The 25,027-nt window shown below is 41.5% G+C and overlaps 3 protein-coding genes across 3 annotated transcripts; all 3 read left to right on the forward strand.

Annotated features, from left to right (window-relative positions):
* Positions 1-693: 693 nt before the first annotated feature.
* LOC137267675 (uncharacterized) lies at positions 694-17,691 on the forward strand. The gene is made up of 9 exons (XM_067802143.1): positions 694-705; positions 892-1,080; positions 3,308-3,496; positions 5,722-5,928; positions 8,136-8,324; positions 10,550-10,738; positions 12,966-13,154; positions 15,380-15,568; positions 17,665-17,691. Exons 1-9 carry the CDS (start codon positions 694-696, stop codon positions 17,689-17,691), a joined length of 1,380 nt encoding a protein of 459 aa, XP_067658244.1.
* Positions 17,692-17,827: 136 nt separating this feature from the next.
* Positions 17,828-18,181, forward strand: LOC137267676 (treponemal membrane protein B-like). Its single transcript, XM_067802144.1, has one exon. It carries the CDS (start codon positions 17,828-17,830, stop codon positions 18,179-18,181), a length of 354 nt encoding a protein of 117 aa, XP_067658245.1.
* Positions 18,182-20,248: 2,067 nt separating this feature from the next.
* On the forward strand, positions 20,249-24,910 carry LOC137267677 (histone H1-like protein HC2). The gene is made up of 3 exons (XM_067802145.1): positions 20,249-20,545; positions 22,606-22,794; positions 24,884-24,910. The coding sequence occupies exons 1-3, from the start codon at positions 20,249-20,251 to the stop codon at positions 24,908-24,910; spliced, it is 513 nt and encodes a 170-aa protein (XP_067658246.1).
* Positions 24,911-25,027: the final 117 nt, after the last annotated feature.

Genomic DNA, 25,027 nt, shown 5'->3' on the forward strand with positions numbered 1-25,027 from the left:
GCATATGTTCTACAAAAATGTGACTTAAAAAGTGACATGTAGATGACTATTTGACCTGCTTTCAGCCTCTCGCTACCTTCTATCCCTACACTCTTAATATCAATCTAAACTTCTTATGTTTAAAAGGATGTTGGATCAATCAAGGTCTGTTACAATCATCGCAAGTCAGGAAACCATTCCACTGCACTACGAGACTTACAGCAACCTGATATTTACATGTATGTATTCTTCTTGCATTTTATAGATTTCACTCCATTCACTTTTTGTGTATGCTATATTTACTTTCAAGTCATTGGATGAGTCAGTGTAACCCAGCTTTTCATCCAGCAGAGAAACAGCCAAGGGGCGTCTGTTTGCCTTACTAATGCACAGTATGTGTCTGATAGCTAAGCAGGAAAACGTAAATAATAAAGAATGAATATATCCAGTGTCAAGGTGATATTACATAACATGCTGGTAGTTCACAAATAAATGGTTAGGAAAAACTCAAAATGGAATTTCTTTTCTTTCGTTCTCAATTGAGGCTATTTCGATTCACTGTCTTCATTTCCTTCTCCATTTGTATAAAAGGCCCTGTGTGCTTGCAAAACGGTCATTTACATCGTTTATTCTATTGTGGATAGACGTATCCATAAAGATGCAGGTCTATAAAATAGCACTGGTTGTGGCATTGGGTAAGTTTAACCTTTCATTATGGCTGTTTCGGTATTGCAAAAACGCTGACTGAGAAGTTCACCCCTTCTTTCATTTCATAGCATATGTTCTACAACGATGTGACTTAAAGAGCTAAGAAAGTGTTCTTAGCAGCACTTTAATGTTGAAAACGATATTTTAGGGATGTTTTTTACAGATGGTTAACAACTGATGTGTGCTTCTTCATTTCCTTTCCAGTGTTCACAGCCTTCTTTGGCTCTGCCTATGGTGGCCACGGAGGTGGTGGTGGCAAAGGAGGTGGAGGGGGGCATGGAGGTGGCGGCAAAGGCGGTGGTGGCAAAGGAGGTGGCGGCAAGGGAGGCGGTGGCAAAGGAGGTGGTGGCCATGGAGGAGGTGGTGGAAAAGGAGGCGGTGGCCATGGAGGAGGTGGTGGAAAAGGAGGCGGTGGCCATGGAGGAGGTGGTGGAAAAGGAGGCGGTGGCAAAGGAGGTGGCGGCCATGGAGGAGGTGGAAAGGGCGGTGGTGGAGGTGGCGGCCACCATGGTTAAGCTCAAGTGCCTCTGCACATTTCTGTCAAATGCTGGACATCTGGTGTCATCATGGTCATATGTTCATTAACTACACCGTCCTATACAATGTCAGCTTTAAGAAATCTGGTCAAATAAACTCACAAAAACAATGTCCTTTCCACTTTGTACTTACTTATTGCTTCCTTGCAAATTTCAAGAAGAAACATGTATGTCCTCCCTGATAAGAGACGTACATAACAATCAGAAAGAAGGAAGCCCATATTCTGTAAATCAGAGACACAGACATACCAAGCGCATACCTTTTCATGCCAGTTTCAACATGCTACTTTTAACATCGAATCCTCATAGAAAAACGCAAGTCATTACTGCCAATGATTCACTTCTTGACTGTATTGTCGGAAAGTACAGGCATGGTCTGTATCATTGTCCATTGGGGACATTAAGACGAGGCTCGAATGAAAGGGAGTGAAACCAAGTACATCAGTTCCAGCTCCACACATTCGGCAGGCTGCCGCAAAACACATTCATAGTAACATGTGAACACATTTCACTTTCAAGCTTTTTCAAATGGTTTGTCCTCATTGTGTACGTGAAGAAAAACAGAGCATGTCCCCTCAACTACATTTGCCTCAATATCAAATGAACTGATTACTGTACACAATAGTCCCCAAACATGTCAGGTCTACATTCTTTATGGCCACGTGTAGACCTTTCTGTGCCTTAGAAAGCCTGAAACTTTAGAGAAATACATCATCATTAAGGTAGCAGCATACCATGACTAACACCATTTACTTCACATCTGTCCATAGCCGTTACATGACAGTCAGTGCCTTAATTACATTCTTCAACTATCTGCTAGGCACAATAGTATGCCATTTAGAGCTCATTCTTAAATACAATCACATTAAGTTTACTCTTTACACATTGAAATGAGGATAGCATGCCACGTCTACGTTTTCTAACACTAGCATATACTAGTCTTGATACACGATATCAGTCATGTGGAGAGAGCTCATAGAGATCAATTGAACATTCAGACTACAAACGTTGAACTGATTGTTCTGTTTTCCCTTAAATGTTTGGAGCAACATGATGTATATGTGTGACATGTAGATGACTATTTGACCTGCTTTCAGCCTCTCGCTACCTTCTATCCCTACACTCTTAATATCAATCTAAACTTCTTATGTTTAAAAGGATGTTGGATCATACCTGTGTCCATTATTCAATAGATCGTACTAAAGGTTTATGTTTGGTGCCACTAGCAGCAAATTTGGCAATGGAGCCATGTAGCATTTGCTTTTAATTCCATAAGGAGTGGTACGTTTTCATCATATGAAATCTTGCAGTACCTATCTTTGCCCACTTCAATCAAGGTTTGTTACAATCATCGCAAGTCAGGGAACCATTCCACTGCACTACGAGACTTACAGCAACCTGATATTTACATGTATGTATTCTTCTTGCATTTTATAGATTTCACTCCATTCACTTTTTGTGTATGCTATATTTACTTTCAAGTCATTGGATGAGTCAGTGTAACCCAGCTTTTCATCCAGCAGAGAAACAGCCAAGGGGCGCCTGTCTGCCTTACTAATGCACAGTATGTGTCTGATGGCTAAGCAGGAAAACGTAAATAATAAAGAATGAATATATCCAGTGTCAAGGTGATATTACATAACATGCTGGTAGTTCACAAATAAATGGTTAGGAAAAACTCAAAATGGAATTTCTTTTCTTTCTTTCTCAATTGAGGCTATTTCGATTCACTGTCTTCATTTCCTTCTCCATTTGTATAAAAGGCCATGTGTGCTTGCAAAACGGTCATTCACATCGTTTATTCTATTGTGGATAGACGTATCCGTGAAGATGCAGCTCTATAAAATAGCACTGGTTGTGGCATTGGGTAAGTTTAACCTTTCATTATAGCTGTTTGGGTATTGCAAAAACGCTGACTGAGAAGTTCACCCCTTCTTTCATTTCCTAGCATATGTTCTACAACGATGTGACTTAAAGAGCTAAGAAAGTGTTCTTAGCAGCACTTTAATGTTGAAAACGATATTTTAGGAATGATCTTTACAGATGATTAACAACTGATGTGTGCTTCTTCATTTCCTTTCCAGTGTTCACAGCCTTCTTTGGCTCTGCCTATGGTGGCCACGGAGGTGGTGGTGGCAAAGGAGGTGGAGGGGGGCATGGAGGTGGCGGCAAAGGCGGTGGTGGCAAAGGAGGTGGCGGCAAGGGAGGCGGTGGCAAAGGAGGTGGTGGCCATGGAGGAGGTGGTGGAAAAGGAGGCGGTGGCCATGGAGGAGGTGGTGGAAAAGGAGGCGGTGGCCATGGAGGAGGTGGTGGAAAAGGAGGCGGTGGCAAAGGAGGTGGCGGCCATGGAGGAGGTGGAAAGGGCGGTGGTGGAGGTGGCGGCCACCATGGTTAAGTTCAACTGGCTCTGCACATTTCTGTCAAATGCTGGACATCTGGTGTCATCATGGTCATATGTTCATTAACTACACCGTCCTATACAATGTCAGCTTTAAGAAATCTGGTCAAATAAACTCACAAAAACAATGCCCTTTCCACTTTGTACTTACTTATTGCTTCCTTGCAAATTTCAAGAAGAAACATGTATGTCCTCCCTGATAAGAGACGTACATAACAATCAGAAAGAAGGAAGCCCATATTCTGTAAATCAGAGACACAGACATACCAAGCGCATACCTTTTCATGCCAGTTTCAACATGCTACTTTTAACATCGAATCCTCATAGAAAAACGCAAGTCATTACTGCCAATGATTCACTTCTTGACTGTATTGTCGGAAAGTACAGGCATGGTCTGTATCATTGTCCATTGGGGACATTAAGACGAGGCTCGAATGAAAGGGAGTGAAACCAAGTACATCAGTTCCAGCTCCACACATTCGGCAGGCTGCCGCAAAACACATTCATAGTAACATGTGAACACATTTCACTTTCAAGCTTTTTCAAATGGTTTGTCCTCATTGTGTACGTGAAGAAAAACAGAGCATGACCCCTCAACTACATTTGCCTCAATATCAAATGAACTGATTACTGTACACAATAGTCCCCAAACATGTCAGGTCTACATTCTTTATGGCCACGTGTAGACCTTTCTGTGCCTTAGAAAGCCTGAAACTTTAGAGAAATACATCATCATTAAGGTAGCAGCATACCATGACTAACACCATTTACTTCACATCTGTCCATAGCCGTTACATGACAGTCAGTGCCTTAATTACATTCTTCAACTATCTGCTAGGCACAATAGTATGCCATTTAGAGCTCATTCTTAAATACAATCACATTAAGTTTACTCTTTACACATTGAAATGAGGATAGCATGCCACGTCTACGTTTTCTAACACTAGCATATACTAGTCTTGATACACGATATCAGTCATGTGGAGAGAGCTCATAGAGATCAATTGAACATTCAGACTACAAGCGTTGAACTGATTGTTCTGTTTTCCCTTAAATGTTTGGAGCAACATGATGTATATGTGTGACATGTAGATGACTATTTGACCTGCTTTCAGCCTCTCGCTACCTTCTATCCCTACACTCTTAATATCAATCTAAACTTCTTATGTTTAAAAGGATGTTGGATCATACCTGTGTCCATTATTCAATAGATCGTACTAAAGGTTTATGTTTGGTGCCACTAGCAGCAAATTTGGCAATGGAGCCATGTAGCATTTGCTTTTAATTCCATAAGGAGTGGTACGTTTTCATCATATGAAATCTTGCAGTACCTATCTTTGCCCACTTCAATCAAGGTCTGTTACAATCATCGCAAGTCAGGGAACCATTCCACTGCACTACGAGACTTACAGCAACCTGATATTTACATGTATGTATTCTTCTTGCATTTTATAGATTTCACTCCATTCACTTTTTGTGTATGCTATATTTACTTTCAAGTCATTGGATGAGTCAGTGTAACTCAGCTTTTCATCCAGCAGAGAAACAGCCAAGGGGCGCCTGTCTGCCTTACTAATGCACAGTATGTGTCTGATAGCTAAGCAGGAAAACGTAAATAATAAAGAATGAATATATCCAGTGTCAAGGTGATATTACATAACATGCTGGTAGTTCACAAATAAATGGTTAGGAAAACTCAAAATGGAATTTCTTTTCTTTCTTTCTCAATTGAGGCTATTTCGATTCACTGTCTTCATTTCCTTCTCCATTTGTATAAAAGGCCCTGTGTGCTTGCAAAACGGTCATTCACATCGTTTATTCTATTGTGGATAGACGTATCCGTGAAGATGCAGCTCTATAAAATAGCACTGGTTGTGGCATTGGGTAAGTTTAACCTTTCATTATAGCTGTTTGGGTATTGCAAAACGCTGACTGAGACGTTCACCCCTTCTTTCATTTCCTAGCATATGTTCTACAACGATGTGACTTAAAGAGCTAAGAAAGTGTTCTTAGCAGCACTTTAATGTTGAAAACGATATTTTAGGAATGATCTTTACAGATGATTAACAACTGATGTGTGCTTCTTCATTTCCTTTCCAGTGTTCACAGCCTTCTTTGGCTCTGCCTATGGTGGCCACGGAGGTGGTGGTGGCAAAGGAGGTGGAGGGGGGCATGGAGGTGGCGGCAAAGGCGGTGGTGGCAAAGGAGGTGGCGGCAAGGGAGGCGGTGGGAAAGGAGGTGGTGGCCATGGAGGAGGTGGTGGAAAAGGAGGCGGTGGCCATGGAGGAGGTGGTGGAAAAGGAGGCGGTGGCCATGGAGGAGGTGGTGGAAAAGGAGGCGGTGGCAAAGGAGGTGGCGGCCATGGAGGAGGTGGAAAGGGCGGTGGTGGAGGTGGCGGCCACCATGGTTAAGTTCAACTGGCTCTGCACATTTCTGTCAAATGCTGGACATCTGGTGTCATCATGGTCATATGTTCATTAACTACACCGTCCTATACAATGTCAGCTTTAAGAAATCTGGTCAAATAAACTCACAAAAACAATGCCCTTTCCACTTTGTACTTACTTATTGCTTCCTTGCAAATTTCAAGAAGAAACATGTATGTCCTCCCTGATAAGAGACGTACATAACAATCAGAAAGAAGGAAGCCCATATTCTGTAAATCAGAGACACAGACATACCAAGCGCATACCTTTTCATGCCAGTTTCAACATGCTACTTTTAACATCGAATCCTCATAGAAAAACGCAAGTCATTACTGCCAATGATTCACTTCTTGACTGTATTGTCGGAAAGTACAGGCATGGTCTGTATCATTGTCCATTGGGGACATTAAGACGAGGCTCGAATGAAAGGGAGTGAAACCAAGTACATCAGTTCCAGCTCCACACATTCGGCAGGCTGCCGCAAAACACATTCATAGTAACATGTGAACACATTTCACTTTCAAGCTTTTTCAAATGGTTTGTCCTCATTGTGTACGTGAAGAAAAACAGAGCATGTCCCCTCAACTACATTTGCCTCAATATCAAATGAACTGATTACTGTACACAATAGTCCCCAAACATGTCAGGTCTACATTCTTTATGGCCACGTGTAGACCTTTCTGTGCCTTAGAAAGCCTGAAACTTTAGAGAAATACATCATCATTAAGGTAGCAGCATACCATGACTAACACCATTTACTTCACATCTGTCCATAGCCGTTACATGACAGTCAGTGCCTTAATTACATTCTTCAACTATCTGCTAGGCACAATAGTATGCCATTTAGAGCTCATTCTTAAATACAATCACATTAAGTTTACTCTTTACACATTGAAATGAGGATAGCATGCCACGTCTACGTTTTCTAACACTAGCATATACTAGTCTTGATACACGATATCAGTCATGTGGAGAGAGCTCATAGAGATCAATTGAACATTCAGACTACAAGCGTTGAACTGATTGTTCTGTTTTCCCTTAAATGTTTGGAGCAACATGATGTATATGTGTGACATGTAGATGACTATTTGACCTGCTTTCAGCCTCTCGCTACCTTCTATCCCTACACTCTTAATATCAATCTAAACTTCTTATGTTTAAAAGGATGTTGGATCATACCTGTGTCCATTATTCAATAGATCGTACTAAAGGTTTATGTTTGGTGCCACTAGCAGCAAATTTGGCAATGGAGCCATGTAGCATTTGCTTTTAATTCCATAAGGAGTGGTACGTTTTCATCATATGAAATCTTGCAGTACCTATCTTTGCCCACTTCAATCAAGGTCTGTTACAATCATCGCAAGTCAGGGAACCATTCCACTGCACTACGAGACTTACAGCAACCTGATATTTACATGTATGTATTCTTCTTGCATTTTATAGATTTCACTCCATTCACTTTTTGTGTATGCTATATTTACTTTCAAGTCATTGGATGAGTCAGTGTAACTCAGCTTTTCATCCAGCAGAGAAACAGCCAAGGGGCGCCTGTCTGCCTTACTAATGCACAGTATGTGTCTGATAGCTAAGCAGGAAAACGTAAATAATAAAGAATGAATATATCCAGTGTCAAGGTGATATTACATAACATGCTGGTAGTTCACAAATAAATGGTTAGGAAAACTCAAAATGGAATTTCTTTTCTTTCTTTCTCAATTGAGGCTATTTCGATTCACTGTCTTCATTTCCTTCTCCATTTGTATAAAAGGCCCTGTGTGCTTGCAAAACGGTCATTCACATCGTTTATTCTATTGTGGATAGACGTATCCGTGAAGATGCAGCTCTATAAAATAGCACTGGTTGTGGCATTGGGTAAGTTTAACCTTTCATTATAGCTGTTTGGGTATTGCAAAACGCTGACTGAGACGTTCACCCCTTCTTTCATTTCCTAGCATATGTTCTACAACGATGTGACTTAAAGAGCTAAGAAAGTGTTCTTAGCAGCACTTTAATGTTGAAAACGATATTTTAGGAATGATCTTTACAGATGATTAACAACTGATGTGTGCTTCTTCATTTCCTTTCCAGTGTTCACAGCCTTCTTTGGCTCTGCCTATGGTGGCCACGGAGGTGGTGGTGGCAAAGGAGGTGGAGGGGGGCATGGAGGTGGCGGCAAAGGCGGTGGTGGCAAAGGAGGTGGCGGCAAGGGAGGCGGTGGCAAAGGAGGTGGTGGCCATGGAGGAGGTGGTGGAAAAGGAGGCGGTGGCCATGGAGGAGGTGGTGGAAAAGGAGGCGGTGGCCATGGAGGAGGTGGTGGAAAAGGAGGCGGTGGCAAAGGAGGTGGCGGCCATGGAGGAGGTGGAAAGGGCGGTGGTGGAGGTGGCGGCCACCATGGTTAAGTTCAACTGGCTCTGCACATTTCTGTCAAATGCTGGACATCTGGTGTCATCATGGTCATATGTTCATTAACTACACCGTCCTATACAATGTCAGCTTTAAGAAATCTGGTCAAATAAACTCACAAAAACAATGCCCTTTCCACTTTGTACTTACTTATTGCTTCCTTGCAAATTTCAAGAAGAAACATGTATGTCCTCCCTGATAAGAGACGTACATAACAATCAGAAAGAAGGAAGCCCATATTCTGTAAATCAGAGACACAGACATACCAAGCGCATACCTTTTCATGCCAGTTTCAACATGCTACTTTTAACATCGAATCCTCATAGAAAAACGCAAGTCATTACTGCCAATGATTCACTTCTTGACTGTATTGTCGGAAAGTACAGGCATGGTCTGTATCATTGTCCATTGGGGACATTAAGACGAGGCTCGAATGAAAGGGAGTGAAACCAAGTACATCAGTTCCAGCTCCACACATTCGGCAGGCTGCCGCAAAACACATTCATAGTAACATGTGAACACATTTCACTTTCAAGCTTTTTCAAATGGTTTGTCCTCATTGTGTACGTGAAGAAAAACAGAGCATGTCCCCTCAACTACATTTGCCTCAATATCAAATGAACTGATTACTGTACACAATAGTCCCCAAACATGTCAGGTCTACATTCTTTATGGCCACGTGTAGACCTTTCTGTGCCTTAGAAAGCCTGAAACTTTAGAGAAATACATCATCATTAAGGTAGCAGCATACCATGACTAACACCATTTACTTCACATCTGTCCATAGCCGTTACATGACAGTCAGTGCCTTAATTACATTCTTCAACTATCTGCTAGGCACAATAGTATGCCATTTAGAGCTCATTCTTAAATACAATCACATTAAGTTTACTCTTTACACATTGAAATGAGGATAGCATGCCACGTCTACGTTTTCTAACACTAGCATATACTAGTCTTGATACACGATATCAGTCATGTGGAGAGAGCTCATAGAGATCAATTGAACATTCAGACTACAAGCGTTGAACTGATTGTTCTGTTTTCCCTTAAATGTTTGGAGCAACATGATGTATATGTGTGACATGTAGATGACTATTTGACCTGCTTTCAGCCTCTCGCTACCTTCTATCCCTACACTCTTAATATCAATCTAAACTTCTTATGTTTAAAAGGATGTTGGATCATACCTGTGTCCATTATTCAATAGATCGTACTAAAGGTTTATGTTTGGTGCCACTAGCAGCAAATTTGGCAATGGAGCCATGTAGCATTTGCTTTTAATTCCATAAGGAGTGGTACGTTTTCATCATATGAAATCTTGCAGTACCTATCTTTGCCCACTTCAATCAAGGTCTGTTACAATCATCGCAAGTCAGGAAACCATTCCACTGCACTACGAGACTTACAGCAACCTGATATTTACATGTATGTATTCTTCTTGCATTTTATAGATTTCACTCCATTCACTTTTTGTGTATGCTATATTTACTTTCAAGTCATTGGATGAGTCAGTGTAACTCAGCTTTTCATCCAGCAGAGAAACAGCCAAGGGGCGCCTGTCTGCCTTACTAATGCACAGTATGTGTCTGATAGCTAAGCAGGAAAACGTAAATAATAAAGAATGAATATATCCAGTGTCAAGGTGATATTACATAACATGCTGGTAGTTCACAAATAAATGGTTAGGAAAACTCAAAATGGAATTTCTTTTCTTTCTTTCTCAATTGAGGCTATTTCGATTCACTGTCTTCATTTCCTTCTCCATTTGTATAAAAGGCCCTGTGTGCTTGCAAAACGGTCATTCACATCGTTTATTCTATTGTGGATAGACGTATCCGTGAAGATGCAGCTCTATAAAATAGCACTGGTTGTGGCATTGGGTAAGTTTAACCTTTCATTATAGCTGTTTGGGTATTGCAAAACGCTGACTGAGACGTTCACCCCTTCTTTCATTTCCTAGCATATGTTCTACAACGATGTGACTTAAAGAGCTAAGAAAGTGTTCTTAGCAGCACTTTAATGTTGAAAACGATATTTTAGGAATGATCTTTACAGATGATTAACAACTGATGTGTGCTTCTTCATTTCCTTTCCAGTGTTCACAGCCTTCTTTGGCTCTGCCTATGGTGGCCACGGAGGTGGTGGTGGCAAAGGAGGTGGAGGGGGGCATGGAGGTGGCGGCAAAGGCGGTGGTGGCAAAGGAGGTGGCGGCAAGGGAGGCGGTGGCAAAGGAGGTGGTGGCCATGGAGGAGGTGGTGGAAAAGGAGGCGGTGGCCATGGAGGAGGTGGTGGAAAAGGAGGCGGTGGCCATGGAGGAGGTGGTGGAAAAGGAGGCGGTGGCAAAGGAGGTGGCGGCCATGGAGGAGGTGGAAAGGGCGGTGGTGGAGGTGGCGGCCACCATGGTTAAGTTCAACTGGCTCTGCACATTTCTGTCAAATGCTGGACATCTGGTGTCATCATGGTCATATGTTCATTAACTACACCGTCCTATACAATGTCAGCTTTAAGAAATCTGGTCAAATAAACTCACAAAAACAATGCCCTTTCCACTTTGTACTTACTTATTGCTTCCTTGCAAATTTCAAGAAGAAACATGTATGTCCTCCCTGATAAGAGACGTACATAACAATCAGAAAGAAGGAAGCCCATATTCTGTAAATCAGAGACACAGACATACCAAGCGCATACCTTTTCATGCCAGTTTCAACATGCTACTTTTAACATCGAATCCTCATAGAAAAACGCAAGTCATTACTGCCAATGATTCACTTCTTGACTGTATTGTCGGAAAGTACAGGCATGGTCTGTATCATTGTCCATTGGGGACATTAAGACGAGGCTCGAATGAAAGGGAGTGAAACCAAGTACATCAGTTCCAGCTCCACACATTCGGCAGGCTGCCGCAAAACACATTCATAGTAACATGTGAACACATTTCACTTTCAAGCTTTTTCAAATGATTTGTCCTCATTGTTTACGTGAAGAAAAACAGAGCATGTCCCCTCAACTACATTTGCCTCAATATCAAATGAACTGATTACTGTACACAATAGTCCCCAAACATGTCAGGTCTACATTCTTTATGGCCACGTGTAGACCTTTCTGTGCCTTAGAAAGCCTGAAACTTTAGAGAAATACATCATCATTAAGGTAGCAGCATACCATGACTAACACCATTTACTTCACATCTGTCCATAGCCGTTACATGACAGTCAGTGCCTTAATTACATTCTTCAACTATCTGCTAGGCACAATAGTATGCCATTTAGAGCTCATTCTTAAATACAATCACATTAAGTTTACTCTTTACACATTGAAATGAGGATAGCATGCCACGTCTACGTTTTCTAACACTAGCATATACTAGTCTTGATACACGATATCAGTCATGTGGAGAGAGCTCATAGAGATCAATTGAACATTCAGACTACAAGCGTTGAACTGATTGTTCTGTTTTCCCTTAAATGTTTGGAGCAACATGATGTATATGTGTGACATGTAGATGACTATTTGACCTGCTTTCAGCCTCTCGCTACCTTCTATCCCTACACTCTTAATATCAATCTAAACTTCTTATGTTTAAAAGGATGTTGGATCATACCTGTGTCCATTATTCAATAGATCGTACTAAAGGTTTATGTTTGGTGCCACTAGCAGCAAATTTGGCAATGGAGCCATGTAGCATTTGCTTTTAATTCCATAAGGAGTGGTACGTTTTCATCATATGAAATCTTGCAGTACCTATCTTTGCCCACTTCAATCAAGGTCTGTTACAATCATCGCAAGTCAGGAAACCATTCCACTGCACTACGAGACTTACAGCAACCTGATATTTACATGTATGTATTCTTCTTGCATTTTATAGATTTCACTCCATTCACTTTTTGTGTATGCTATATTTACTTTCAAGTCATTGGATGAGTCAGTGTAACCCAGCTTTTCATCCAGCAGAGAAACAGCCAAGGGGCGCCTGTCTGCCTTACTAATGCACAGTATGTGTCTGATAGCTAAGCAGGAAAACGTAAATAATAAAGAATGAATATATCCAGTGTCAAGGTGATATTACATAACATGCTGGTAGTTCACAAATAAATGGTTAGGAAAAACTCAAAATGGAATTTCTTTTCTTTCTTTCTCAATTGAGGCTATTTCGATTCACTGTCCTCATTTCCTTCTCCATTTGTATAAAAGGCCCTGTGTGCTTGCAAAACGGTCATTCACATCGTTTATTCTATTGTGGATAGACGTATCCGTGAAGATGCAGCTCTATAAAATAGCACTGGTTGTGGCATTGGGTAAGTTTAACCTTTCATTATAGCTGTTTGGGTATTGCAAAAACGCTGACTGAGAAGTTCACCCCTTCTTTCATTTCCTAGCATATGTTCTACAACGATGTGACTTAAAGAGCTAAGAAAGTGTTCTTAGCAGCACTTTAATGTTGAAAACGATATTTTAGGAATGATCTTTACAGATGATTAACAACTGATGTGTGCTTCTTCATTTCCTTTCCAGTGTTCACAGCCTTCTTTGGCTCTGCCTATGGTGGCCACGGAGGTGGTGGTGGCAAAGGAGGTGGAGGGGGGCATGGAGGTGGCGGCAAAGGCGGTGGTGGCAAAGGAGGTGGCGGCAAGGGAGGCGGTGGCAAAGGAGGTGGTGGCCATGGAGGAGGTGGTGGAAAAGGAGGCGGTGGCCATGGAGGAGGTGGTGGAAAAGGAGGCGGTGGCCATGGAGGAGGTGGTGGAAAAGGAGGCGGTGGCAAAGGAGGTGGCGGCCATGGAGGAGGTGGAAAGGGCGGTGGTGGAGGTGGCGGCCACCATGGTTAAGTTCAACTGGCTCTGCACATTTCTGTCAAATGCTGGACATCTGGTGTCATCATGGTCATATGTTCATTAACTACACCGTCCTATACAATGTCAGCTTTAAGAAATCTGGTCAAATAAACTCACAAAAACAATGCCCTTTCCACTTTGTACTTACTTATTGCTTCCTTGCAAATTTCAAGAAGAAACATGTATGTCCTCCCTGATAAGAGACGTACATAACAATCAGAAAGAAGGAAGCCCATATTCTGTAAATCAGAGACACAGACATACCAAGCGCATACCTTTTCATGCCAGTTTCAACATGCTACTTTTAACATCGAATCCTCATAGAAAAACGCAAGTCATTACTGCCAATGATTCACTTCTTGACTGTATTGTCGGAAAGTACAGGCATGGTCTGTATCATTGTCCATTGGGGACATTAAGACGAGGCTCGAATGAAAGGGAGTGAAACCAAGTACATCAGTTCCAGCTCCACACATTCGGCAGGCTGCCGCAAAACACATTCATAGTAACATGTGAACACATTTCACTTTCAAGCTTTTTCAAATGGTTTGTCCTCATTGTGTACGTGAAGAAAAACAGAGCATGTCCCCTCAACTACATTTGCCTCAATATCAAATGAACTGATTACTGTACACAATAGTCCCCAAACATGTCAGGTCTACATTCTTTATGGCCACGTGTAGACCTTTCTGTGCCTTAGAAAGCCTGAAACTTTAGAGAAATACATCATCATTAAGGTAGCAGCATACCATGACTAACACCATTTACTTCACATCTGTCCATAGCCGTTACATGACTGTCAGTGCCTTAATTACATTCTTCAACTATCTGCTAGGCACAATAGTATGCCATTTAGAGCTCATTCTTAAATACAATCACATTAAGTTTACTCTTTACACATTGAAATGAGGATAGCATGCCACGTCTACGTTTTCTAACACTAGCATATACTAGTCTTGATACACGACATCGTCATGTGGAGAGAGCTCATAGAGATCAATTGAACATTCAGACTACAAGCGTTGAACTGATTGTTCTGTTTTCCCTTAAATGTTTGGAGCAACATGATGTATATGTGTGACATGTAGATGACTATTTGACCTGCTTTCAGCCTCTCGCTACCTTCTATCCCTACACTCTTAATATCAATCTAAACTTCTTATGTTTAAAAGGATGTTGGATCATACCTGTGTCCATTATTCAATAGATCGTACTAAAGGTTTATGTTTGGTGCCACTAGCAGCAAATTTGGCAATGGAGCCATGTAGCATTTGCTTTTAATTCCATAAGGAGTGGTACGTTTTCATCATATGAAATCTTGCAGTACCTATCTTTGCCCACTTCAATCAAGGTCTGTTACAATCATCGCAAGTCAGGGAACCATTCCACTGCACTACGAGACTTACAGCAACCTGATATTTACATGTATGTATTCTTCTTGCATTTTATAGATTTCACTCCATTCACTTTTTGTGTATGCTATATTTACTTTCAAGTCATTGGATGAGTCAGTGTAACCCAGCTTTTCATCCAGCAGAGAAACAGCCAAGGGGCGCCTGTCTGCCTTACTAATGCACAGTATGTGTCTGATAGCTAAGCAGGAAAACGTAAATAATAAAGAATGAATATATCCAGTGTCAAGGTGATATTACATAACATGCTGGTAGTTCACAAATAAATGGTTAGGAAAAACTCAAAATGGAATTTCTTTTCTTTCTTTCTCAATTGAGGCTATTTCGATTCACTGTCCTCATTTCCTTCTCCATTTGTATAAAAGGCCCTGTGTGCTTGCAAAACGGTCATTCACATCGTTTATTCTATTGTGGATAGACGTATCCGTGAAGATGCAGCTCTATAAAATAGCACTGGTTGTGGCATTGGGTAAGTTTAACCTTTCATTATAGCTGTTTGGGTATTGCAAAACGCTGACTGAGAAGTTCACCCCTTCTTTCATTTCCTAGCATATGTTCTACAACGATGTGACATAAAGAGCTAAGAAAGTGTTCTTAGCAGCACTTTAATGTTGAAAACGATAATTTAGGAATGATCTTTACAGATGATTAACAACTGATGTGTGCTTCTTCATTTCCTTTCCAGTGTTCACAGCCTTCTTTGGCTCTGCCTATGGTGGCCACGGAGGTGGTGGTGGCAAAGGAGGTGGAGGGGGGCATGGAGGTGGCGGCAAAGGCGGTGGTGGCAAAGGAGGTGGCGGCAAGGGAGGCGGTGGCAAAGGAGGTGGTGGCCATGGAGGAGGTGGTGGAAAAGGAGGCGGTGGCCATGGAGGAGGTGGTGGAAAAGGAGGCGGTGGCCATGGAGGAGGTGGTGGAAAAGGAGGCGGTGGCAAAGGAGGTGGCGGCCATGGAGGAGGTGGAAAGGGCGGTGGTGGAGGTGGCGGCCACCATGGTTAAGCTCAACTGGCTCTGCACATTTCTGTCAAATGCTGGACATCTGGTGTCATCATGGTCATATGTTCATTAACTACACGGTCCTATACAATGTCAGCTTTAAGAAATCTGGTCAAATAAACTCACAAAAACAATGTCCTTTCCACTTTGTACTTACTTACTGCTTCCTTGCAAATTTCAAGAAGAAACATGTATGTCCTCCCTGATAAGAGACGTACATAACAATCAGAAAGAAGGAAGCCCATATTCTGTAAATCAGAGACACAGACATACCAAGCGCATACCTTTTCATGCCAGTTTCAACATGCTACTTTTAACATCGAATCCTCATAGAAAAACGCAAGTCATTACTGCCAATGATTCACTTCTTGACTGTATTGTCGGAAAGTACAGGCATGGTCTGTATCATTGTCCATTGGGGACATTAAGACGAGGCTCGAATGAAAGGGAGTGAAACCAAGTACATCAGTTCCAGCTCCACACATTCGGCAGGCTGCCGCAAAACACATTCATAGTAACATGTGAACACATTTCACTTTCAAGCTTTTTCAAATGGTTTGTCCTCATTGTGTACGTGAAGAAAAACAGAGCATGTCCCCTCAACTACATTTGCCTCAATATCAAATGAACTGATTACTGTACACAATAGTCCCCAAACATGTCAGGTCTACATTCTTTATGGCCACGTGTAGACCTTTCTGTGCCTTAGAAAGCCTGAAACTTTAGAGAAATACATCATCATTAAGGTAGCAGCATACCATGACTAACACCATTTCCATTTACTTCACATCTGTCCATAGCCGTTACATGACAGTCAGTGCCTTAATTACATTCTTCAACTATCTGCTAGGCACAATAGTATGCCATTTAGAGCTCATTCTTAAATACAATCACATTAAGTTTACTCTTTACACATTGAAATGAGGATAGCATGCCACGTCTACGTTTTCTAACACTAGCATATACTAGTCTTGATACACGATATCAGTCATGTGGAGAGAGCTCATAGAGATCAATTGAACATTCAGACTACAAGCGTTGAACTGATTGTTCTGTTTTCCCTTAAATGTTTGGAGCAACATGATGTATATGTGTGACATGTAGATGACTATTTGACCTGCTTTCAGCCTCTCGCTACCTTCTATCCCTACACTCTTAATATCAATCTAAACTTCTTATGTTTAAAAGGATGTTGGATCATACCTGTGTCCATTATTCAATAGATCGTACTAAAGGTTTATGTTTGGTGCCAATAGCAGCAAATTTGGCAATGGAGCCATGTAGCATTTGCTTTTAATTCCATAAGGAGTGGTATGTTTTCATCATATGAAATCTTGCAGTACCTATCTTTGCCCACTTCAATCAAGGTCTGTCACAATCATCGCAAGTCAGGGAACCATTCCACTGCACTACGAGACTTACAGCAACCTGATATTTACATGTATGTATTCTTCTTGCATTTTATAGATTTCACTCCATTCACTTTTTGTGTATGCTATATTTACTTTCAAGTCATTGGATGAGTCAGTGTAACCCAGCTTTTCATCCAGCAGAGAAACAGCCAAGGGGCGCCTGTCTGCCTTACTAATGCACAGTATGTGTCTGATAGCTAAGCAGGAAAACGTAAATAATAAAGAATGAATATATCCAGTGTCAAGGTGATATTACATAACATGCTGGTAGTTCACAAATAAATGGTTAGGAAAAACTCAAAATGGAATTTCTTTTCTTTCTTTCTCAATTGAGGCTATTTCGATTCACTGTCTTCATTTCCTTCTCCATTTGTATAAAAGGCCCTGTGTGCTTGCAAAACGGTCATTCACATCGTTTATTCTATTGTGGATAGACGTATCCGTGAAGATGCAGCTCTATAAAATAGCACTGGTTGTGGCATTGGGTAAGTTTAACCTTTCATTATAGCTGTTTGGGTATTGCAAAACGCTGACTGAGAAGTTCACCCCTTCTTTCATTTCCTAGCATATGTTCTACAACGATGTGACATAAAGAGCTAAGAAAGTGTTCTTAGCAGCACTTTAATGTTGAAAACGATAATTTAGGAATGATCTTTACAGATGATTAACAACTGATGTGTGCTTCTTCATTTCCTTTCCAGTGTTCACAGCCTTCTTTGGCTCTGCCTATGGTGGCCACGGAGGTGGTAGTGGCAAAGGAGGTGGAGGGGGGCATGGAGGTGGCGGCAAAGGCGGTGGTGGCAAAGGAGGTGGCGGCAAGGGAGGCGGTGGGAAAGGAGGTGGTGGCCATGGAGGAGGTGGTGGAAAAGGAGGCGGTGGCCATGGAGGAGGTGGTGGAAAAGGAGGCGGTGGCCATGGAGGAGGTGGTGGAAAAGGAGGCGGTGGCAAAGGAGGTGGCGGCCATGGAGGAGGTGGAAAGGGCGGTGGTGGAGGTGGCGGCCACCATGGTTAAGCTCAACTGGCTCTGCACATTTCTGTCAAATGCTGGACATCTGGTGTCATCATGGTCATATGTTCATTAACTACACCGTCCTATACAATGTCAGCTTTAAGAAATCTGGTCAAATAAACTCACAAAAACAATGTCCTTTCCACTTTGTACTTACTTACTGCTTCCTTGCAAATTTCAAGAAGAAACATGTATGTCCTCCCTGATAAGAGACGTACATAACAATCAGAAAGAAGGAAGCCCATATTCTGTAAATCAGAGACACAGACATACCAAGCGCATACCTTTTCATGCCAGTTTCAACATGCTACTTTTAACATCGAATCCTCATAGAAAAACGCAAGTCATTACTGCCAATGATTCACTTCTTGACTGTATTGTCGGAAAGTACAGGCATGGTCTGTATCATTGTCCATTGGGGACATTAAGACGAGGCTCGAATGAAAGGGAGTGAAACCAAGTACATCAGTTCCAGCTCCACACATTCGGCAGGCTGCCGCAAAACACATTCATAGTAACATGTGAACACATTTCACTTTCAAGCTTTTTCAAATGGTTTGTCCTCATTGTGTACGTGAAGAAAAACAGAGCATGTCCCCTCAACTACATTTGCCTCAATATCAAATGAACTGATTACTGTACACAATAGTCCCCAAACATGTCAGGTCTACATTCTTTATGGCCACGTGTAGACCTTTCTGTGCCTTAGAAAGCCTGAAACTTTAGAGAAATACATCATCATTAAGGTAGCAGCATACCATGACTAACACCATTTCCATTTACTTCACATCTGTCCATAGCCGTTACATGACAGTCAGTGCCTTAATTACATTCTTCAACTATCTGCTAGGCACAATAGTATGCCATTTAGAGCTCATTCTTAAATACAATCACATTAAGTTTACTCTTTACACATTGAAATGAGGATAGCATGCCACGTCTACGTTTTCTAACACTAGCATATACTAGTCTTGATACACGATATCAGTCATGTGGAGAGAGCTCATAGAGATCAATTGAACATTCAGACTACAAGCGTTGAACTGATTGTTCTGTTTTCCCTTAAATGTTTGGAGCAACATGATGTATATGTGTGACATGTAGATGACTATTTGACCTGCTTTCAGCCTCTCGCTACCTTCTATCCCTACACTCTTAATATCAATCTAAACTTCTTATGTTTAAAAGGATGTTGGATCATACCTGTGTCCATTATTCAATAGATCGTACTAAAGGTTTATGTTTGGTGCCAATAGCAGCAAATTTGGCAATGGAGCCATGTAGCATTTGCTTTTAATTCCATAAGGAGTGGTATGTTTTCATCATATGAAATCTTGCAGTACCTATCTTTGCCCACTTCAATCAAGGTCTGTCACAATCATCGCAAGTCAGGGAACCATTCCACTGCACTACGAGACTTACAGCAACCTGATATTTACATGTATGTATTCTTCTTGCATTTTATAGATTTCACTCCATTCACTTTTTGTGTATGCTATATTTACTTTCAAGTCATTGGATGAGTCAGTGTAACCCAGCTTTTCATCCAGCAGAGAAACAGCCAAGGGGCGCCTGTCTGCCTTACTAATGCACAGTATGTGTCTGATAGCTAAGCAGGAAAACGTAAATAATAAAGAATGAATATATCCAGTGTCAAGGTGATATTACATAACATGCTGGTAGTTCACAAATAAATGGTTAGGAAAAACTCAAAATGGAATTTCTTTTCTTTCTTTCTCAATTGAGGCTATTTCGATTCACTGTCCTCATTTCCTTCTCCATTTGTATAAAAGGCCCTGTGTGCTTGCAAAACGGTCATTCACATCGTTTATTCTATTGTGGATAGACGTATCCGTGAAGATGCAGCTCTATAAAATAGCACTGGTTGTGGCATTGGGTAAGTTTAACCTTTCATTATAGCTGTTTGGGTATTGCAAAACGCTGACTGAGAAGTTCACCCCTTCTTTCGTTTCCCAGCATATGTTCTACAACGATTTGACTTAAAGAGCTAAGAAAGTGTTCTTAGCAGCACTTTAATGTTGAAAACGATATTTTAGGGATGTTCTTTACAGATGATTAACAACTGATGTGTGCTTCTTCATTTCCTTTCCAGTGTTCACAGCCTTCTTTGGCTCTGCCTATGGTGGCCACGGAGGTGGTGGTGGCAAAGGAGGTGGAGGGGGGCATGGAGGTGGCGGCAAAGGCGGTGGTGGCAAAGGAGGTGGCGGCAAGGGAGGCGGTGGCAAAGGAGGTGGTGGCCATGGAGGAGGTGGTGGAAAAGGAGGCGGTGGCCATGGAGGAGGTGGTGGAAAAGGAGGCGGTGGCCATGGAGGAGGTGGCGGCCATGGAGGAGGTGGAAAGGGCGGTGGTGGAGGTGGCGGCCACCATGGTTAAGCTCAACTGGCTCTGCACATTTCTGTCAAATGCTGGACATCTGGTGTCATCATGGTCATATGTTCATTAACTACACCGTCCTATACAATGTCAGCTTTAAGAAATCTGGTCAAATAAACTCACAAAAACAATGCCCTTTCCACTTTGTACTTACTTATTGCTTCCTTGCAAATTTCAAGAAGAAACATGTATGTCCTCCCTGATAAGAGACGTACATAACAATCAGAAAGAAGGAAGCCCATATTCTGTAAATCAGAGACACAGACATACCAAGCGCATACCTTTTCATGCCAGTTTCAACATGCTACTTTTAACATCGAATCCTCATAGAAAAACGCAAGTCATTACTGCCAATGATTCACTTCTTGACTGTATTGTCGGAAAGTACAGGCATGGTCTGTATCATTGTCCATTGGGGACATTAAGACGAGGCTCGAATGAAAGGGAGTGAAACCAAGTACATCAGTTCCAGCTCCACACATTCGGCAGGCTGCCGCAAAACACATTGATAGTAACATGTAAACACATTTCACTTTCAAGCTTTTTCAAATGGTTTGTCCTCATTGTGTACGTGAAGAAAAACAGAGCATGTCCCCTCAACTACATTTGCCTCAATATCAAATGAACTGATTACTGTACACAATAGACCCCAAACATGTCAGGCCTACATTCTTTATGTCCACGTGTAGACCTTTCTGTGCCTTAGAAAGCCTGAAAGTTTAGAGAAATACATCATCATTAAGGTAGCAGCATACCATGACTAACACCATTTACTTCACATCTGTCCATAGCCGTTACATGACTGTCAGTGCCTTAATTACATTCTTCAACTATCTGCTAGGCACAATAGTATGCCATTTAGAGCTCATTCTTAAATACAATAACATTAAGTTTACTCTTTACCCATTGAAATGAGGATAGCATGCCACGTCTTGGTTTTCTAACACTAGCATATACTAGTCTTGATCCACGATATCAGTCATGTGGAGAGAGCTCATAGAGATCAATTGAACATTCAGACTACAAGCGTTGAACTGATTGCTCTGTTTTCCCTTAAATGTTTCGAGCAACATGATGTATATGTGTGACATGTAGATGACTATTTGACCTGCTTTCAGCCTCTCCGTACTTCTACCCCTACACTCTTAATATCAATCTAAACTTCTTATGTTTAAAAGGATGTTGGATCATACCTGTGTCCATTATTCAATAGATCGTACTAAAGGTTTATGTTTGGTGCCACTAGCAACAACTTTGGCCATGGAGACATGTAGCATTTGCTTTTAATTCCATAAGGAGTGGTATGTTTTCATCATATGAAAGCTTGCAGTACCTATCTTTGCCCACTTCAATCAAGGTCTGTTACAATCATCGCAAGTCAGGGAACCATTCCACTGCACTACGAGACTTACAGCAACCTGATATTTACATGTATGTATTCTTCTTGCATTTTATAGATTTCACTCCATTCACTTTTTGTGTATGCTATATTTACTTTCAAGTCATTGGATGAGTCAGTGTAACCCAGCTTTTCATCCAGCAGAGAAACAGCCAAGGGGCGCCTGTCTGTCTTACTAATGCACAGTATGTGTCTGATAGCTAAGCAGGAAAACGTAAATAATAAAGAATGAATATATCCAGCGTCAAGGTGATATTACATAACATGCTGGTAGTTCACAAATAAATGGTTAGGAAAAACTCAAAATGGAATTTCTTTTCTTTCTTTCTCAATTGAGAGTATTTCGATTCACTGTCTTCATTTCCTTCTCGATTTGTATAAAAGGTCCTGTGTGCTTGCAAAACGGTCATTCACATCGTTTATTCTATTGTGGATAGACGTATCCGTGGAGATGCAGCTCTATAAAATAGCACTGGTTGTGGCATTGGGTAAGTTTAACCTTTCATTATAGCTGTTTGGGTATTGCAAAACGCTGACTGAGAAGTTCACCCCTTCTTTCGTTTCCCAGCATATGTTCTACAACGATGTGACTTAAAGAGCTAAGAAAGTGTTCTTAGCAGCACTTTAATGTTGAAAACGATATTTTAGGGATGTTCTTTACAGATGATTAACAACTGATGTGTGCTTCTTCATTTCCTTTCCAGTGTTCACAGCCTTCTTTGGCTCTGCCTATGGTGGCCACGGAGGTGGTGGTGGCAAAGGAGGTGGAGGGGGGCATGGAGGTGGCGGCAAAGGCGGTGGTGGCAAAGGAGGTGGCGGCAAGGGAGGCGGTGGCAAAGGAGGTGGTGGCCATGGAGGAGGTGGTGGAAAAGGAGGCGGTGGCCATGGAGGAGGTGGTGGAAAAGGAGGCGGTGGCCATGGAGGAGGTGGTGGAAAAGGAGGCGGTGGCAAAGGAGGTGGCGGCCATGGAGGAGGTGGAAAGGGCGGTGGTGGAGGTGGCGGCCACCATGGTTAAGCTCAACTGGCTCTGCACATTTCTGTCAAATGCTGGACATCTGGTGTCATCATGGTCATATGTTCATTAACTACACCGTCCTATACAATGTCAGCTTTAAGAAATCTGGTCAAATAAACTCACAAAAACAATGCCCTTTCCACTTTGTACTTACTTATTGCTTCCTTGCAAATTTCAAGAAGAAACATGTATGTCCTCCCTGATAAGAGACGTACATAACAATCAGAAAGAAGGAAGCCCATATTCTGTAAATCAGAGACACAGACATACCAAGCGCATACCTTTTCATGCCAGTTTCAACATGCTACTTTTAACATCGAATCCTCATAGAAAAACGCAAGTCATTACTGCCAATGATTCACTTCTTGACTGTATTGTCGGAAAGTACAGGCATGGTCTGTATCATTGTCCATTGGGGACATTAAGACGAGGCTCGAATGAAAGGGAGTGAAACCAAGTACATCAGTTCCAGCTCCACACATTCGGCAGGCTGCCGCAAAACACATTGATAGTAACATGTGAACACATTTCACTTTCAAGCTTTTTCAAATGGTTTGTCCTCATTGTGTACGTGAAGAAAAACAGAGCATGTCCCCTCAACTACATTTGCCTCAATATCAAATGAACTGATTACTGTACACAATAGACCCCAAACATGTCAGGCCTACATTCTTTATGTCCACGTGTAGACCTTTCTGTGCCTTAGAAAGCCTGAAAGTTTAGAGAAATACATCATCATTAAGGTAGCAGCATACCATGACTAACACCATTTACTTCACATCTGTCCATAGCCGTTACATGACTGTCAGTGCCTTAATTACATTCTTCAACTATCTGCTAGGCACAATAGTATGCCATTTAGAGCTCATTCTTAAATACAATAACATTAAGTTTACTCTTTACCCATTGAAATGAGGATAGCATGCCACGTCTTGGTTTTCTAACACTAGCATATACTAGTCTTGATCCACGATATCAGTCATGTGGAGAGAGCTCATAGAGATCAATTGAACATTCAGACTACAAGCGTTGAACTGATTGCTCTGTTTTCCCTTAAATGTTTCGAGCAACATGATGTATATGTGTGACATGTAGATGACTATTTGACCTGCTTTCAGCCTCTCCGTACTTCTACCCCTACACTCTTAATATCAATCTAAACTTCTTATGTTTAAAAGGATGTTGGATCATACCTGTGTCCATTATTCAATAGATCGTACTAAAGGTTTATGTTTGGTGCCACTAGCAACAACTTTGGCAATGGAGACATGTAGCATTTGCTTTTAATTCCATAAGGAGTGGTATGTTTTCATCATATGAAAGCTTGCAGTACCTATCTTTGCCCACTTCAATCAAGGTCTGTTACAATCATCGCAAGTCAGGGAACCATTCCACTGCACTACGAGACTTACAGCAACCTGATATTTACATGTATGTATTCTTCTTGCATTTTATAGATTTCACTCCATTCACTTTTTGTGTATGCTATATTTACTTTCAAGTCATTGGATGAGTCAGTGTAACCCAGCTTTTCATCCAGCAGAGAAACAGCCAAGGGGTGCCTGTCTGCCTTACTAATGCACAGTATGTGTCTGATAGCTAAGCAGGAAAACGTAAATAATAAAGAATGAATATATCCAGCGTCAAGGTGATATTACATAACATGCTGGTAGTTCACAAATAAATGGTTAGGAAAAACTCAAAATGGAATTTCTTTTCTTTCTTTCTCAATTGAGAGTATTTCGATTCACTGTCTTCATTTCCTTCTCGATTTGTATAAAAGGTCCTGTGTGCTTGCAAAACGGTCATTCACATCGTTTATTCTATTGTGGATAGACGTATCCGTGGAGATGCAGCTCTATAAAATAGCACTGGTTGTGGCATTGGGTAAGTTTAACCTTTCATTATAGCTGTTTGGGTATTGCAAAACGCTGACTGAGAAGTTCACCCCTTCTTTCGTTTCCCAGCATATGTTCTACAACGATGTGACTTAAAGAGCTAAGAAAGTGTTCTTAGCAGCACTTTAATGTTGAAAACGATATTTTAGGGATGTTCTTTACAGATGATTAACAACTGATGTGTGCTTCTTCATTTCCTTTCCAGTGTTCACA

This window comes from Haliotis asinina, chromosome 16 (genome assembly GCF_037392515.1).
Source record: "Haliotis asinina isolate JCU_RB_2024 chromosome 16, JCU_Hal_asi_v2, whole genome shotgun sequence".
NCBI lineage: Eukaryota > Metazoa > Mollusca > Gastropoda > Lepetellida > Haliotidae > Haliotis > Haliotis asinina.

Bases quoted from the DNA above. Each gene is read 5' to 3' on its own strand.
- LOC137267676 (XM_067802144.1), top strand. From the start codon at position 17,828: ATGGTGGCCACGGAGGTGGTAGTGGCAAAGGAGGTGGAGGGGGGCATG.
- LOC137267675 (XM_067802143.1), top strand. The intron at 5,929-8,135 runs GTGGCCATGGAG...TTTCCTTTCCAG, and splicing joins AGGTGGTGGAAAAGGAGGCG to TGTTCACAGCCTTCTTTGGC. The intron at 15,569-17,664 runs GTGGTGGAAAAG...TTCATTTCCTAG, and splicing joins AGGCGGTGGCCATGGAGGAG to CATATGTTCTACAACGATGT.
- LOC137267677 (XM_067802145.1), top strand. From the start codon at position 20,249: ATGGTGGCCACGGAGGTGGTGGTGGCAAAGGAGGTGGAGGGGGGCATG. The intron at 20,546-22,605 runs GTGTCATCATGG...TTTCCTTTCCAG, and splicing joins TGTCAAATGCTGGACATCTG to TGTTCACAGCCTTCTTTGGC. The intron at 22,795-24,883 runs GTGGTGGAAAAG...TTCGTTTCCCAG, and splicing joins AGGCGGTGGCCATGGAGGAG to CATATGTTCTACAACGATGT.